Raw genomic sequence first — 17,591 nt, 5'->3', positions numbered from 1 at the left:
AAAATCCACATTGCCACAAATCTTACCTAGAACACTTGAGGTGGCCCAGAGAATAATGGCACAAGATTACAGACAATACAAAGTCACAAAGGTGGTAGTTGAGCCCCTGCTCATTCTCTGTTCTAGTGGGAGACAGATGGTGGAAACAACACATTAACCAATGCAGCCACTGTCTGATGCCTAAGTCCATGAATTACCTCACAGCCAGAAGGTAGAACCAGACCTGCCGTGGCCAGCCACAGCAATCCAACCCCTTGGGCTGAGTGAAAGAGGTAGACCAGTAACTGCGACAAGCAGCCCAGCACATAGAACCCTGGAGGCCAGAGAAGGCCAGAAATTGATGGGTCCCACCCAGAACAGCCCCAAGCAAATACTGGTCTAGCATGTCATGCCAAGGTGGTCCTGTGGCACTGTGAGGAGCTGGAGAAAAATGCAGTCACCACAACAAAGATCGTTAATGACTGTATATTCAAATTCAGCGCGGCCCCTTTAAGGCCAGCTCGGGCTCAGTCACCACGTGTGTGGTGACATCATAATTGCTGCCCATGGGGTGTGCTGGAAGGGAGGCTGGCGTCAGAGAGAAACCCTAACAACTCTATCTCCCCATGGCTGCCCCACCACATAGCGATACACGTGAGACCGGTTCGCCATGAGGATGTGCACCACCACACAACACCCCCCAGAACTGGTTATGCGTCCTGCTGCTTTGGCGGTCGCCCCAGTGCTTGGGCACGGCCATCTGCACCAGCTGGGATGTCCAAATGAGTGGCCTTTAAGCGGTCCACAGTAAAGAGTTCCTCCTTGCCTCCCACATCTAAGGCGAAAGTTCCACCCGACCGCTGGAGTACCTTATATGGCCCTTTGTATTGGTGCTGCAACGGCCCCCTGTGATCCTCTCCAGACAAATAAAAACTATGCCACATCCAGTTTTTTGGGTCGATGGGATGGTAGGGTCAAGTGATGTGATAGGGAAGGCGGGATTAGGTTGTCTGTCTTTTGCGGAGATCTGTAAGCCGCTCACCTTCCTTGTGCGTCGCATCAGCCACTGGGCCAAAAGTTCACCTGGCAGGGAGGGTGGGGTGCTGTAAACCATCTCTACTGACGAGGCTTGCAGTTCCTCCTTGGGCACCGTTCTGATCCCAAGGAGGACCTAGGGCAACTCGTCTACCCAGTCCGGGCCGGAAAGCCTTGCCATCAGAGCGAACCTCAAGTGCCGGTGGAACCTCTCCACCAACCTGTTAGACTGTGGGTGGTAGGCCGTGATGTGGTGAAGTGTTAACCCTAAAAGCCTCGCCAGTTGAGTCCATAGCGCGGAGGTTAACTGAGTGCCTCTGTCGCTCGTGATGTGCACCGGCACGCCAAAACGATCGATCCACTGGCTAACCAGGGCTCTGGCACTCTCTCTTCTGATGCCTCGTGGACCAGGATGGCTTCAGGCCATCTCGTTGCTCTGTCCTCTTTCGTAAACAGGTAGCACAACTCTCTGGACACCAGCAAGGGGCCCACAATATCTACGTGGAATCCTGGAACCTCCACGTTGCCAAGTCGAAATGTTGAATAGGGACCTACGTGTGCCTATGAATTTTAGATGCCTGGCACCTAATGCAGTTGCGGGTTAACGCTGCTGCCTCTTTCTTGAGTCCATGCTGGACGAATCATTGCGCCACCATCCTCACGGTTGCCTTTATTGAGGGGTGGGCGAGATCGTGGATGGAGCTGACGACCCTTGCCCTCCACTCCTGTGGAATTACCGGGTATGGTGAGCCAGTGGAGGTGTCACAGAGCAGCGACTGGGCAGAGTCAGGAAGCCAGATATCCTTGAGGTGCAGACCCGAGATGGCAGTCCGGAGAGCTTGTGATTCGGTGTCGTGCTGTTGGGCCTGCGCTAGTCATGTGTAGTCTAGGCTGGGAGCTAACATGTTGATAGCTGGGCGGGAGAGCACATCCGCGACCACATTGTCCTTGCCCGCCCTGTGACGGATGTCTGTGGAGTATTAGGACACATAGGAAAGGTGGCGCTGTTGCCTGGCTGATCACGGGTCCTTGGCCTTAGCCAGTGCTTAAGTGAGGGGCTCATGATTAGTAAAAACAGTAAAAGTTCTGCCCTCCAAGAAATAACAAAAGTGGTGGATGGCCAGGTACAGCGCCAGGAGCTCCCGGTCAAACACATTGTATTTAAGTTCTGGCGGCTGAAACTACTTACTGAAAAAGGCCAGCAAGTGCGTTTGCCCGTCCAGTCACTGTTCCAGTACTCCCCTGACTGCCGTAGCGGAAACGTCGACCGAAAGCGGTGTGTGTGCTTCTGGGAGCGGGTGTACCAGTAGCATCGCCTCATCGAGGGCCTGTTTCATCACAGTGAAGGCCTCGATCACCTCCTCCGACCAGGCCAAGGTCTTCTCTTTTGCCGGGATCAGCACGAATAGAGGGTGCATGGTGCGGTCAGTGTTTGGGATGAATCTATGATAGAAATTTACCATCCCCACAAATTCTTGTAGGCCTTTAAGGGTGGAGGGTTTGGGGAAATGCTGGATGGCTGCCACTTTCTCCAGTGCCGGAGCTGCCCCAGATGCTGAGATGGTGTGCCCCAGGAACTGCAATGTTTGTTTCCAAAACTGGCCTGTTGACCATGAGGCTGAGCTCTGCAAGACAGGCGAACAGGGTATGGAGATGGACCATGTGCTCTTCGTGGCTGCAGCTGCCCACCAGGATGTCATCCAGGTAGATAAAGACAAAGTCCAAATCCCTACCCACCACATCCATGAGGTGCTGGAACATCTGGGCCGTGTTCTTCAACCCGAACGGCATCCGGAGGAACTCGAATAAGCCAAAAGGGGTGATAATGGCAGTCTTTCCAACTTCATCAGGGTGAACCGGGATCTAGTGATATCCCTGCACCAAATTGACTTTAGAAAAGAACCGCGCGCCATGGAGGTTGGCCGTGAAGTCCTGGATATGGGGGACCGGGTACCTGCCTGGAGTCGTGGCATCATTCAACCGCCTGTAGTCTCCGCAGGGCCTCCAACCACCAGATGATTTTGGGACCACGTGCAGAGGCACCATCCAAGCACTGTCTGACCGCTGAATGATGCCCAACTCCTGGAGCCTGGAGAATTCCTCCTTCGCCTGGTTCAATTGCTCCGGTGGCAGTCGTCTAGCTCTGGCATGCAAAATGAGGCCTTGTGTGGAGATGTGGTGGAACACTCCATGTCGGGGGAAAGCAATTTCGAAATGTGGCTCCAGGATGGTGGGAAACTCACTGAGGATCTCGGCATACTCGTCCCTGGGGGAAATTCTGGGACTGTCGCCGTACCCAGTCGCACTGAGTGAAAAGTGCAGGCGTTGAGCAGCCTCCTGCCCCTCACATCCACCAACAGGCCGTGAGCCCTCAGCAAGTCAGACCCCAACAGCGCGGTGCACACTGAGGCCAGCACAAACTTCCATGCGAACATTTCTTCTCCGATCTGTATCTGCGCCCTACGGATGTCATAGGTCTTGATTGCAGAGCCATTGGCAGCCCACAGGGTTGGACCAGTGGCCTGGGTACGAGTCTCCAGTGCTGTCGGAGGGAGGGTGCTCAGCTCAGGCCCTGTGTCCACCAGGAACCGGCGGCCCATGGATTTGTCTGTGATGTAAAGGAGACTGTTCATGTGGCCAACCGTTGGAGCCATGAACAGTGGTTGGCTTGGCCGTGTGAGAGATGGGAAAATTGATCTAAAATTATGAACATGGAAGAAACTAAAGTTCATCAGTAAATGGCTGTAACCAGTTCAAACAGGATAAGCTTGGGGCTTAGGATGCAGGAAAGCAGAGTCAGCACGATTAACATAAGAATCTTCTAGTCTTTGTGACAAGACCATAAGACTAAGATAAGGAATGGTAAGGTACAATAGAATGTAGGAAGTTGAGGTAGTCTGGATCAGATAAGGGTCTCCTAGACCTGGACAGAAGTACCAAGTCATACATTTCTAATTAGCTAACCATACACAGATTTATACATATGAAATTAGCCAACCCTAGATAGAATGAGTCAACTCTGCATATCAAGAGACTGTAGCCCAGAGAATCAGGAAGGTGTGAATAAGGACAATGACATGATGGGGCACCCACAGGATACCCCCTGGTCCTCCAAGTGTACTGAAACTGCACGTAGGCAGGAAGGATTACCTATGCCAAACCCATCCAGGGGGCAGAAGAATGTAAGGGGGAGGGCATTCTGATACTGAAATTGACTGTATAAAAGTTGGGTGAGCCCCAGTATGTGTGTGTATTCCCAGGGTAAGGGGAAGCACCCAACTTTGCATTGTTGTAGTAATAAATGTTCTTTGTTCTCAATTTTTGTCTCGAGCAATTTCTTTAAAGGTACTTTAATTTCTAACAGCCGTTTCCCTGGAAATTCGAGGGTTGGCGGCATTTGCGGGCTTGCGCTCCCCAGAGCTGGTGGTAAAAGCACCATGTTGACTGGGTTTCCTCTAGCTTGTGCTTGGGGGCATCCTGGGTCGACAGGGACCCAGCTTGGAAACCTGGCTGAGGGCCGCCTTCTTTTCCTGCTTTGTGTGCCAGAGGGCATCTCCCTGGGCTGCAGCCTTACGGGGGTCAGTGAAATCTTCTTCAGACAGGTGTAGCCGATATCTTCTGGCATTTGTTCTAGAAAAATCTGGCAGAAGAGGAAACACGACACATGATTCTCCGCCAGTGCCAGCATCTCATTCATGAGGGCTGAAGGGCTGCGGTCCCCCAACCCATCCAGATGTAAGAGCCTAGAAGCACACTGCTGGGGCGTAAGGCCAAACTTCCCCAGGAGCAGGTTTTTGAGGGCGGTATACTTGCCCACTGGTGGTGGTCGATGAATTAGGTCGTCCACCCTCGTCGCCATCTCCTGATCTAGCGTGCCTGTGACGTGGTAGAATTTTGTGGTATCGGCTGAGATGTTATGCAGATAAAATTGTGCCTCAGCGTGCCTGAACCTCGTTCATGGGCGATGGGGTAAGAAAGGGGGATGCTTGAGGGCTACGGTGTTTACCCTGAATAGACATCTGGGTTCATTGGAGTCACCACTGTGGGGCTGTGAGCAGCTGCAGAAAAATGCAGTCACCACACCAAAGATTGTTAACAATTGTTTATTCAAATTCAGCGCACACCCCTTTAAGGGCAGCTTCGGCTCAGTCAACGCGTGTGTGGTGATGTCATAATCGCTGCCCAGGGCGCGCGCTGGAAGGGAGCCGGGAGTCATAGAGAACCCCTGACGACGCCATCTCCCCATGGCTGCCTTGCCACGTGGCGATACACGTGAGGCCAGATCACCATGAGGATGTGCACCGCCACAGTCCAAGAGAAAAAGAATACCACCCAAGTGCTTTAAGGACTATGTTTCATAATTATTATTAATTTCCTCCCCATATTATAATCACTCAGTATCTGTGCCCTAATTCCACGCTAGTCGTCATGGGCCTGATGTAGTAATGGAAGTTAGAGGGGGCCCATTCAACATTTATTGCATGAGGGGGAAGAGCATATGTGTGTGTGAATGTACACACACATACACATATATATAAATACATATATATATAAAAAACCATGCAAGTCTAATGGTATCAAAGAATATGAAAAAGCACCACGTCTCTGAGTTCTAATTGTGTAAGTGCTGCTGAGTATTCAGCTTCAGGCTCCTTTCCTGATAGTAGCAGAGTGAAGATGGCTGGCCTGGGTGGTGGCGCTCCTTAAGGATAGAGGCTGCTTTAAGGCACTGCCTTACTCTGTGGCACGCATTTTGGGGAATATTTTTATTCCTACACAGCTGGTGGGAATCACGAACAACACCACCATTATATCCACAATCACCAGTAGCCCTGATGTCACTGATCCCCTTGTACCGGAGGCCAATTAACTCAGCCACACTGCTGTGGGCTGGGAGTGACACAGAATCCAGGCTGGGGACTGACCCAAGAAAGATTTCCTCCATTGGACAACATCAGTCACACTGAGAGGCTTTGACAATAGGTCAATCCTCACCAAACCGAGACTGAATGTTTATGCCACCATGTTGTTCCAGACACTGGTGCTGGCTCCCCTGTTATTTTCCATCTCTGTTAACAATTTGGATGAGAATGTCACTGGCATGGTGTCTAAGACTGTGGAGATCATCAGCATTGGTGGTATATTTGACAGCGAAAGTTATTACAGGATGTGGATCATCTATGAAAGTGGGTCAAGCAATGGCCAATGTACAAACTAAAGTGTCGCATTTTGGGAAGTCAAACCATGGGAGGACTTGTACAGGTCACTTGTACAGGTGAAGGATTAGAAGTAAGCGAAGTAACAGATTTAAAAGGAAAAGGTAGCTCTGGGCCTACCTTCCATTGCTTCAGCTGCCATCAGTAACAACTCTTTATCTTCTTCATCCAGGTACTCACTTTGTTCTTCTTCATCATCTTCAGGTATCAAAATGTCCTCTCTAGTCGCAATGCTGCGTGTTTGAACCCTATCCAACGTCAGGCCAGCATCGTCAGCTTGAAGTGGAGCAGGCCTCCCCACAGCACAAAATCGATCCAGGACCTCACGGAAACGCAATGTCAGGCGCATGCTCATTGGGCCGTTGTGTAGTAGCGTTCGCTCGCAGGCACATCGGCATGCACTGAAGTGCTACTTACAGCGCTATCTCACCCGCTCCACTGCGTGACCCCGCTTGACTCACCACCCCCCCACCCCCCGGCCACACTGACGGTGTTGCTTCCACGGGCGTCCTGGCAGATGTCAGCGTCATCTTTGATCGATCTTCTTTCATGTTGATCCAAGGACATCCTCTGTGGCTTAGGTTCCATGCTTAATTGATCCTGGTGCTTCTTCTGCTTGGTAGGCCCATATTTTTCACTTTTTCCAACAACTTTAATAACTAATTTTTTCTGCTTCTGACCTTTTCCTTTCTTCATTTCTTGCAGCCTCAACACTTAATAATACATCTAATGGACATTTTAACTTTTAAACAGTTTATATAACACGGTTATTAATCAGTCCTTCCAGGGAGATACAGACCCATTTTCTGGTTCTATGACATCTTGCCACGATGTGGAATTGAATATACAAAGATGGCATAACGACCTGCAATCGTGTTTATATTTGGAAAAAATAACATAATTTGTGAAATAATTTTTTTTGTTAAAATGTGGAGTTTAAATTTGGGTTGTATGGCTATTGATCTTAAGTAAAGGTTATGTAAAGAGTTGGCATGTTGATTAATTAATTTTAAATGTATAATTTTTTGTAAGGCTCTGAGGGGTGGGGGAGAGAGTTAAGGTAGTGGAGCTAATAGAGGGAGGGAGGGGTGGGGTGATATTATTATTTTTCATATTTTGCTTTTTTCTTTTTTTAATATATCTTTGTATTTTCTTTCCTTGTAATATAATAAAATATTCCAAAAAAAAGTAGCAAATGTAAAGATACATCACCAACGTTTCGGGCTTGAACCTGGAAACTGCCATCTATACCAAGCATTGCTGCTGCAGTACACTGCTGAAATGGGATGTTCAGTGGCAAGCCTGTCATCCCACCATCTGTTCAGAACAACCTTACATCCTACTTGCTGTGCATCTATGGGCTCCCACCTTCTTGTCAGTGTTCCATGTGGGACTCAAGTCCATGTGCCTCACTCAAGTCCATGTAGACCTCAGTTGCACTGCCCTCATCATTAGATGGCGTTAGTTCTTCCAAAATCTGCCTCCAGTTCAACAACAATGTTAACTTTTCCTGATTGAACTACCCTGAACGTAGAGGAATGGTGGCCCTGAGAATTTTAGAGAACCTACCTCCCACTATCTGTTTATACAATTAATGGTCGTGGAGGCTGAAACATTAGGGGTATTTAACAGACAGTTAAACACGCACATGAATGAAAGATGAATAGAGGGTGACGAGATCAAAAGGATTTAGTTTGGCCGAAGAGCCTGTACTGTAGGATTCTATGTTCAATACGCCCCAAGGATTCTGATTGGCTTCAACAGATGACAATCATACAGTTTAAGGCAGTGATTGGCTGAATCAATGGATGGTGAGGAAAATGAAGATCTGAGGCGGGCGGGAAATGTTATCTCTGACCAAATATGGACATTTTTTTTACTGCATTGTCAGACTTCCGCCATCACGCGGCCCAGAGGCTGCAGTCTGATGGGCTGCTCTTTATTTTCAAACCGCCCGCCAATTTACAGAAACTAATAACTTCGCTGAATATTTTTAATTAATTGAAACATACAGCAGTGACAGGTTATTTGGGATCACGAGTCTGTACCGGAGACGGGAGTCCCCGGGAAAACCCACGCAGACACAGGGAGAACGTTCCAACACCTGACAGACAGCGCGGGATTCGAACCCCCGTCCCATCGCTGGCGCCGTCAAGACGTCGCGCTCAACGCTTCGCCAACCGTGCGGCCCATTTGTTCTTATAAATACCATTGGAAATGTCGATTAATTATATCCCCAGCCCTGTGTGTGAAAAAACGGAGCCGATTTGAGGGGCTTCAGCTCAGCCGGAGACGAGACAAGCGAGTGTTCCCCGGACCAGAGTTTTGGGGGGGTGGGGGGGTAACCGGTGCCGACGGATCGCGCATCATCTTAGTAATTTCCAGAGAAAGTTTATCGGCCGAAGGTCACGTTTGTAAAATAGACGAGCCCTGACAAGCAGCAATGAAGGGAAATCCATGGGCAAGGGCAGAGAACGAGGACAGGAAATGAATTTCATGCCAACGTGGCGAGGGGCTGCTCTCTCCGTGAGGGGGTGGGTGGCTCTGAGAAGAGCCTTTGTGTTGATGCAGGGACAATGCAGGCAGTTCAGCCGCCGAAGCCATAGAGAGTGCGGCCCTGGCGTTTCAGAGCGTACACCACATCCATGGCGGTGACCGTCTTGCGCTTGGCGTGCTCGGTGTAGGTGACCGCATCCCTGATCACGTTCTCCAGGAAAACCTTCAGCACCCCGCGGGTCTCCTCGTAGATCAGCCCCGAGATGCGCTTGACCCCGCCACGCCGAGCCAGGCGGCGGATGGCGGGTTTGGTGATGCCCTGGATGTTATCACGGAGAACTTTACGGTGGCGCTTAGCTCCGCCTTTGCCCAGTCCTTTACCTCCTTTCCCTCTGCCTGACATGATGCCTCTTCACTCCGCTCTCTGCTCAATAACACAGTCGCTGCTACTGTCTGCTTTTCTATGCAGCGCCCCGACCTGCCCGAGATACGCGCAGCCAAGAGGAGGGGAGGAGTCCGAGTCCGAGTGACGGCGGAGCACAGAGAGCGGCCTCTCATCTCCCAGCTCCGCCCCGTTTCCCGGCCGCAACCGCCAATTAACTACCGTTTATCAGCACTCAAACCGAAACTGTGTCCGAGAATAATGCACGCGGTTTATATGAGAGAATTTCCTCAATTCCGATGGGCTGAAATGAGCTCCTTGACAATTAGGTGCTTTCAAGCTGCCTTGTAAAATGTGGTTAAACGGGCAGCTTGAAAGGATCCGACCTGGTCAGCGGGCTCCAAAGTCAACTGGGTCCCTGACCTACCTCGGAGCTAAGTCAGGGAACCCGTTTAAACTTTACCCACCTTGAGAACTAAAATGCCGACCCAGTTACTCCTGTGACATCAGCGCTGGCTTGCTGGCATCACGGAATCCTCAGCTGAAGTGTCTGCCATGATGGGGGTGGGTGAAGGAGAGAGAGGTTGCTGCCTCGGGAAGTGGAGTCACAATTGGGGGGAGTGAGGTCGCTGACATGGGGGAGTGATCGCTTCTGCTAGAAATTATGCCATGATCAGCGGGTGCAGAGGGATCGGCCGCTGGGGGGAGGAAAGGGGTCGTCTGACGCAGAGGGGAGAGGAGAAGGGTCAGTTGGGGGGAGGGGAGACTTACCAATACTTCCCCAGACTGCATGACATGTCACTTACCGTGTCATCACCGGGGCAGTATCCCCCTTAAATTCCTGTAGCTTAGAAGCAGTGACATTCCTGTTAGAGTAGAGAACCCTCTAAGATGTGAATAAGTCATAAAAACATGAGAATGCGGAGCTGGAGTCGGCCATCCGCTTCCTTTACAACAGTCACTGTACTAAAAGGACAAAAACGTTTAGATTTGTCACTGAACTGTAACGTAACAGACCCTTACAACAGTCTCTGTCCTACAAGGGAACAGTCTTTTACAGCTGTCACTGCTCAGTGAGGACAATGTCTGGTAAATCAGTTACTGTACCGTACAGTAACTTGTCTCTTGTCCACTCCACCCTCCCCACCAATCATTCCCTTGGGTCCTACCCCTGTGACCACAGGAGATCCTCAATGTGCACCCACTCCTCCGTACTTACCAGCATTTGTGGTACAGAGGGCTCCAGTCAGGTCATGGGGTGGATTGGTCCACTTCCTTAGCAGTGTCCTTCGGGATCCTGAGCTAGGTACTTGGTAGTTCCTGGCACGCTTAAGGAATTGGACCCTCATTTCCGTCAGGTGCCAAGTCTGATCGAGACGGTGTCCTCTCTGCCGTCAGAGTATGCCACATTGGCATATGTTGGGTAGGCATGCAGCATGTGCCCTCTCTCATTCAGGGAGTCAGTCTTACTCCTCCTCACATGCTTTCTCAGCAGGGCTGCCCCTTGTGCCATCAGCCAAGCCGGGAAAGTAGTCCCAGACATGGATTTCCTCTGGAACGTAAGCATAAGATCGTGAGGAGTTATGTTGGTCACCGTGCAGAGGAGCATGGAGTGGAGCACCATCATGAGTCTGGAAGGCCTTTGGACCAGGGAACCAATTTCATGGCCTTCCATACAGTCGGGTTCTCTTTTTCGACTTGTTTGTTCCCCCAGAGATTGTAGTTGGTCGTCCTGTTTGAGGCAATGCCCCTTACGAATAGGTACTGGCGTAGCTCTTCGCTCATGAATGGTGAGCCCCAGTTGCTATGATTATCGCTGGGATACATGAACATGGCTAAAATAGAGTGCAAGGGCCTGATGACCGTGGTTGTGGTCATGTCTAAGCAGGGGATGCTGAACGAAAAATGTGATAATGTTGAGAAAGTACACGTTTCCGTTGGTGGAAGGGAAGGGACCCTTTAAATGGACACTGAGTCGTTTGAAGGGGTGGGATGTCTTTATCAGGCACGCTTTTTTGGGGCGGTAGAAATGTGACTTGCACTTCAGGTAGTACCTGGTCATTTCCCTGATGTCCTCAATGGAGTAGAGCAGGTTGCATGTCTTAATGAAATGAGCCATGCAGGTGTTGCCTGTGTGTCAAAGCTCATCTTGCAGTGACCGTAACTGGCTGTTGTGTGCAGACGCATAGCTTTCTCTTGGCATGGCATCTGGAGTTTCACCTGGCCTGTATGCAATGTTGTAATTATAGGTGGAGAGTTCAATCCTTCACCTGGTTATCAAATCATTCTTTATTTTGCCCTGTTTGCATTATTAAATATAAATGCCATCAATTGCTAGTTGGTGAGCAGTGTAAATTTTCTGCCAGTCAGGTGATGCCTCCACTGCTTGAGCCTTTATCCTTATAGATGGGTTCTAAAGCTCATGGCCATGTAGGGTGTGGGAGAAAAAGGCAACCGGCCTGTTAAGGGTAGTGGCTAGAGCTACACTTTCCACCTGGAGGGTGCATTCTCATTCACTATGTCATGATATTTCATGGAATGATGTCTTTAATTCCCTTGCTGTCTCTGACTTGCAACATTCCACAGGGACATGTCATTCATTGTACAAATCCTCCCATGGTTTGAATTCCCAAAATGCAACATTTTAGTTTATACATTACCATTCCCTGCCCCACTTTCACAGTTGATCCATATCTGGATATAACTTTCGCTGTCAAATATACCACCAATGCTAATGTTCTCCACAGTCTTATATGCCAGTGACATTCTCATCCAAACTGTTAAAAACAGATGGAAAATAACAGGGGAGCCAGCTCCAGTGTCTGGCACACCATGGTGGCATAATCATTCAGTCTTGGTTTGGTGAGGATTGACCTATGGTCAAAGCCTCTCAGTGTGACTGATGCTGTCCAATGGAGGAAATCTTCCATGGGTCAGTTCCCAGCCTGGGTTCTGTATCACTCCCAGCCCACAGCAGTGTGGCTGACCTCATTGGCATCCGGAACAAGTGAGACAGTGACATCAGAGCATCTGGCGATTGGGGAATAATGGTGGTCGTCCGTGATTCCCACCAGCTGTGAAGGAAAAAAATATTCCCAAGAATGTGTGCCACAGAGTGAGAGAGTCTTAAAACAACCTCTGGCCTCAAGGAGTCCCACCACCCAGGCCAGCCCTCTTCACTCTGCTACTAGCGGGAAAGGAGCCTGAAGATGATTACTCAGCAGCACAAGGACAGCTTCTTCCCGCTGCGATCAGATTCCTGAATAATCACTAGCTTACATTGACTTTTCGTGGACTATTTTTATTTATATAAAATGTTTACACTGAGATACTGCTGCAAAACAACGACATTCGTGAATTGTTCATTACAATAAATTGTGACTGAGCCCAGAGCGACCAAGATCTGGTGTTCAGACTCATACCTTCAATTGACCTTGTAGTTTCGCAACCTTATACTTCCTTTCCGACGTGTAAATAGCTCGATCAGATCTCCCCCACCCCTCTTTGTTCCCAGCGGCCTCTTCCAACTTCATACGTCATTGTTACAGCAAACGAGCAAGGGCTGCCTTCTGTTACTGGCGGCGGTCGGGGTCTGTGATTGGTGGTTGTGACATATCCAATGAAATGTTGAGAAGAAGCTCTACTGTCCATTAGTCCAATCGACCAATGATACTCGTTGCCGTCCCCATTCCCTCATTAGCATAGCATGAGGGCTCTGCCTTTTTAAACCGCACTCATTCGTGCTTCAACTTATTTTTGGGTGTAAATTCGAGAAGAAATGCCTGGATCGAAAGCAGCGCCCAAGAAGGGCGCCAAGAAAGCGGTGTCTAAGCCAACTGGTAAAGGCGGCAAGAGGCGCAGAAAGTCGAGGAGGGAGAGTTATGCCATCTACATCTACAAAGTGCTGAAGCAGGTTCACCCCGACACTGGGGTCTCCTCCAAGGCCATGAGCATCATGAACTCGTTCGTCAGCGATATTTTCGAACGCATCGCGGGCGAAGCTTCCCGCCTGGCCCATTACAACAAGAGATCGACCATCAGCTCCCGGGAGATCCAGACCGCCGTGCGCCTGCTGCTGCCCGGGGAATTGGCCAAACACGCCGTGTCGGAGGGGACAAAGGCGGTGACCAAGTACACCAGCTCCAAGTAAAGCCCTCACCAAGTGCCGACGACTCGAACCGAAAACAACGGCTCTTTTAAGAGCCACTTCCAGTCTCACTGAAAGAGTTCTCCGAATCCCCCTGCGTGGAATTGGAGCAGAATTGGCTCTGGTTCTTTTTGTTTCCGGTTTTGTCTAATTGCAGACGTGCTTGTTTCACCACCGGTTTCATCCTATCGCTCCTGCTGGACTGACGGTAAATGTGACCATTTTGTTAACGTGATTAATTGCTGTGTTGATATTTTAACTGGATTTCTCCGTATTGTAACAGCTGATCACATTTCTACTCGGGAACATTATTAGTTCTTATGGAATGAAACTTGAAAGACTGTAGATGTTGCTATTGTATTAACATGAACACGTTTGAACTAATGCAGCAGGTCTCACAGCGTTCATAGGTAAAGATTGGACTTGAACCCCTGTTCAAGATACAAGTATAAAGCAGGCAACGACTTTTCGCGCTGCCATCTCGGCTCCGCCTGCAGTTTCTAACAGTGCCGGAGGTGGGGGGGGGGGGGGCGGGGTGCGGGATGAGCGATCATTTTCCGGAGAAATTGTGTGAAAGAGGAAAAGGAGAGGAATGGGCTGTGGGTAGCGGGGTCTTAAACGGGCCGCAGAGGCAAATATTGATTCAATTAAGGGTGGGGAGCGGGAAGTTTCTGGGATGATGCGGTTCTTGAGTGGTTCAGTGTTGCCGGCAGCTCGAGGATTTCAGCCGTCAGATACTCGAGCACAGCAGCCAGATGAACTGGGGCTCTGGCGCCCACCCGCTGGGCAGCGTTCCCCTTTCTCAGGAGCCTGTGAACATGGCCCACTGGGGAACTGCAGTCCGGCCTCGCAATTCCTGACAGATATATTTGAACACGAATTCCCTACTTCGCCGGGCGTTCGCTCCGGACCCACACACAAAACCCACCGAGGGAAAGAGATAACAGTGGGAGCCACAAGTCTCCCCCCACCAGGTTCAGGAACAGCTGCTACCCCACCACCGTCAGACCACTCAACAACAAACTCAATCAGGGACTTATTTAAGACTCTAACTTTTGCACGTTATTGATTTTTTTTCTCTGTATTGCAGTCAATTTGTTTACATCTCTTAATGTGTTTACAAGTGTAGGTTGAGTCAGTGTCTTTTTTTACATGACCAATAAGTGATAATCCTCCATCGTCTGCAGGAAAAAAGATCTCATGGTTATATGTGATGTGGTGTATGTCCTCTTACAAAAAATCTGAATCTGAGCCAGGGTTCATTCCAGGGTGAGAGATGCTGTAAATTCAATTTTCCTGTTTCCTTAAACCTCTAACTGATCTGAACAAACGCTACTCACAGAATATGTTTGTGGTCGACCTTTGTGGCAATGGAATTAGATTACAGACAGAATGCTTTCCACAGTTTACCTGAAGAAATTTTCAAAAATCTTTGGTGTCATACCAAATCTCCTCAAAGTGTTCATGAAATATAACCATTGGTGAGCCTTCTTCATTACATTGACATAGAGGTCCCAGGACTGATCCTCAGAGATTTTGATACCCAGGAATATGTACTTCTTCACCCTCTCCATTGCTGACCTCTCGATGAGGACTGGGTCATGTTCTGGTTTTCTCCAGGAGGAAAGCCTCTGCAGGGGGTGCAGGAGGGGGTTGACTGAAATGACTCCACGACTGAGGGATATCTGCTCTTTGCTGGATTCCACCTACTGGGACATTCTCTTTGGAGCAGAGGAGGTTGTGAGAAGATCTGATCTAGGGACAAAACCAGGAAGGGAAACAAGAATTGAAGGAAATTCTCTGTCCCCACATGTGTAAGGACCAGGAAGCAGTGGTGACAATAACTGGCCATGTGGGTGACAGTCAGGAGGGAAGCTGGGTATTGATGTGTCGGGCAGATAAGCAGACAGGAGGCAGTTCAATCTTGGGAAGAGATGTGACGCAGGGAAAGGCCAAACAAGGCCAGGAAACACCCAGTGAATGGTATATTGTCACAGTGTGCAGAGAGCACACCCAGGGATCCCTAAGGGAGGGGGACATAGGTCAGGTGAACACACTTCACCTGCATTCCCTGGAGGGAGAGACAGAACACTAGTGATGGGCACCCTGCTGGAACTGGGTAAACACAAGTCACCCACAATGACAGGAGGGGGTATATATCTGGTGATTATTTCACAGCACGTTGGGAACAATGTTGGAGGGACAAACACACAGGATTTCTGAGGTTGGTGCCAGAATGGAGTCATTTCACTATCAGGGGAAAGTGGGGTGTAGTTGGAAGTTGTTTTTATAATGGGAGGAGGAAGAGGGTGGAGGCAGTTTAACGGAGGTTTGGAAACCACAAGAGACTGTGAGAAACAGAAGTACCTTCACAGATTTTGTTCGAGACAAAAATTGAGAACAAAGTACATTTATTTTACAACAGTGCAAAGTTGGGTGCTTCCCCTTACCCTGGGAATACACACACATACTGGGGCTCACCCAACCTTTATACAGTTCATTTTACACTTCATTTCAGTGTAGAGGTACCCTCCCCCCCTAACATTCTTCTGCCTCCTGGATTGGTTTGGCATTTGGTAATTCTGTCTGTCTACGTGCAGTTTCTGTAAACTTGAAAGACCATGGGGTATCCTGTCGGGGTCCCATCATGTCATTGTCCTTATTCATGAATCTGCCTTTGTCCTTATTCACAAATCTCAACCCCCAGGGCTTACTAATTCTATATGTGAGAGATGAGTAAAACTAATATGAAAATATGAAAGATGAAGAAAACTAGTATGGATATATGTGTAATGAATAAAGCCAGGATAAGGATAGATAATAGAATGTAGGAAGTAGAGTTAGTCTGAATAAGATAAGGGTCTTCTAGCCTTTTAGACAGAATTAGCAGGTTCCGCATATAAGAAGTTAGTAAGCCCTGAGAGTCGGGAAGGTGTGAATAAGGACAATGAAATGATGGGACACCGACACGATACCCCCTGGTCCTCCATGTTCACAGAAACAGCACGTAGGCAGACAGGATTGCCTAATGCCAAACTCATCCAGGAGGCAGAAGAATGTAAGGGGGAGGGTAGTTCTATACTGAAATAAACTGTATAAAAGTTGGGTGAGCCCCAGTGTATGTGTGCATTTCCAGGGTAAGGGGAAGCACCCAACTTTGCATTGTTGTATAATAAATGTTCTTTGTTCTCAATTATTGTCTCGAGCAAATTCTGTGAAGGTACTTCTGTTTCTCACAAATGGGGACTCGTGCGGGATCCCACTCCCTCCACTGACAGAGTGCCCGACGACGAGGGTAGTGCACCCCGGCTGATTCAGCTGGACTCACGGACGGCGGGTGACTTGTCAGTGGATGAAGCGAGTGATATCCGAGAAGAGGCATTGAGAACAAACGATGGAAGGACATTAAGGAAGCGCGCTAGGAATAACTACTGGATCCTGGTAAGAGGAATTTTACTTACCTGTTAGTATAGGAGGTGTGAGTAGCAAGGGAAATAGTCGTAAGGAAGGACGGGACAATCAGATAACTAAGCAAAGTCCATTAGGATTAATGCAATCTGATTGGGGAGCGGGGAAAACCCATGGGAAAGACAAACAGACCATGGTCAGGTATTGCTGTCTGGAATGGGTTTAAAAAAAAACCCGATAAGAGGGAATTCGGTATATTGGCCAAAGTTCGGATCCGATGAGGACTGGATGTGTCAGGCATTGAACATCTGGCTCTATCAAAATCAAAGAGATAATATTGAGAGCAGAGAATATGCAGCCTAGCCTGCTGGCTCAGTGGATCGGTTGATCAACTGGTTTTGAATGAAAAGGAATGTAAGGAAAGAAGGATGAGGAACCTTTTGTCCCTGAAACACAAGGATGGGATGTGTTACATTCCCTTCCTTCACCTTATGCTCCTCCTATGCCGGCTCCTATCTTTCCCCTCTCTCCTATGCTACCCTTCTTCACCTTCCCCTTCTCCCCCTCAGCTAAAGAAAGTAGGGGTGGTATGATGACCTGTTCACAAAGTACTAGATTACCACCTCAATTGACAAGAGAGGGAGGAGACTTTGATTCAAAACAGTGTGAGACCCTCCGGGAGGGAAGGTCAGAACCCTTTGATTCATTTCCTGGAGAGCAGGAATCTAGACATTATAAAGGAGAGAATAAGCCAGAAATTAACTGGATGAGACCTTTACAGGAAGTTCCCATGGGAGGAGGTCTCGGTTTCGTAAATGTGCCCCTGACTAGTACCGAGGTGTGTAATTTTAAGAGAGAATGCCCAATAAACAGAAAGGAAAGGCTAAGATTTTGATGCAGGCAGTCAAGGAAGTCGTGGAGGGACAGC

The 17,591-nt window shown here is 49.0% G+C and overlaps 2 protein-coding genes across 2 annotated transcripts; one reads left to right on the top strand and one right to left on the bottom strand.

Annotated features, from left to right (window-relative positions):
* Positions 1-8,209: 8,209 nt before the first annotated feature.
* Positions 8,210-9,461, bottom strand: LOC138736425 (histone H4). Its single transcript, XM_069885935.1, has one exon. It carries the CDS (start codon positions 9,127-9,129, stop codon positions 8,818-8,820), a length of 312 nt encoding a protein of 103 aa, XP_069742036.1. The 5' UTR covers positions 9,130-9,461; the 3' UTR covers positions 8,210-8,817.
* A 3,419-nt stretch (positions 9,462-12,880) lies between these two features.
* On the top strand, positions 12,881-13,760 carry LOC138736424 (histone H2B 1/2-like). The gene has a single exon (XM_069885934.1). It carries the CDS (start codon positions 12,887-12,889, stop codon positions 13,256-13,258), a length of 372 nt encoding a protein of 123 aa, XP_069742035.1. The 5' UTR covers positions 12,881-12,886; the 3' UTR covers positions 13,259-13,760.
* Positions 13,761-17,591: the final 3,831 nt, after the last annotated feature.

The sequence above is a fragment of the Narcine bancroftii genome, chromosome 6 (assembly GCF_036971445.1).
Source record: "Narcine bancroftii isolate sNarBan1 chromosome 6, sNarBan1.hap1, whole genome shotgun sequence".
Lineage (NCBI taxonomy): Eukaryota > Metazoa > Chordata > Chondrichthyes > Torpediniformes > Narcinidae > Narcine > Narcine bancroftii.
Note: the sequence above shows the minus strand (reverse complement) of the source record. Positions and strands in the feature narration are given on the sequence as shown.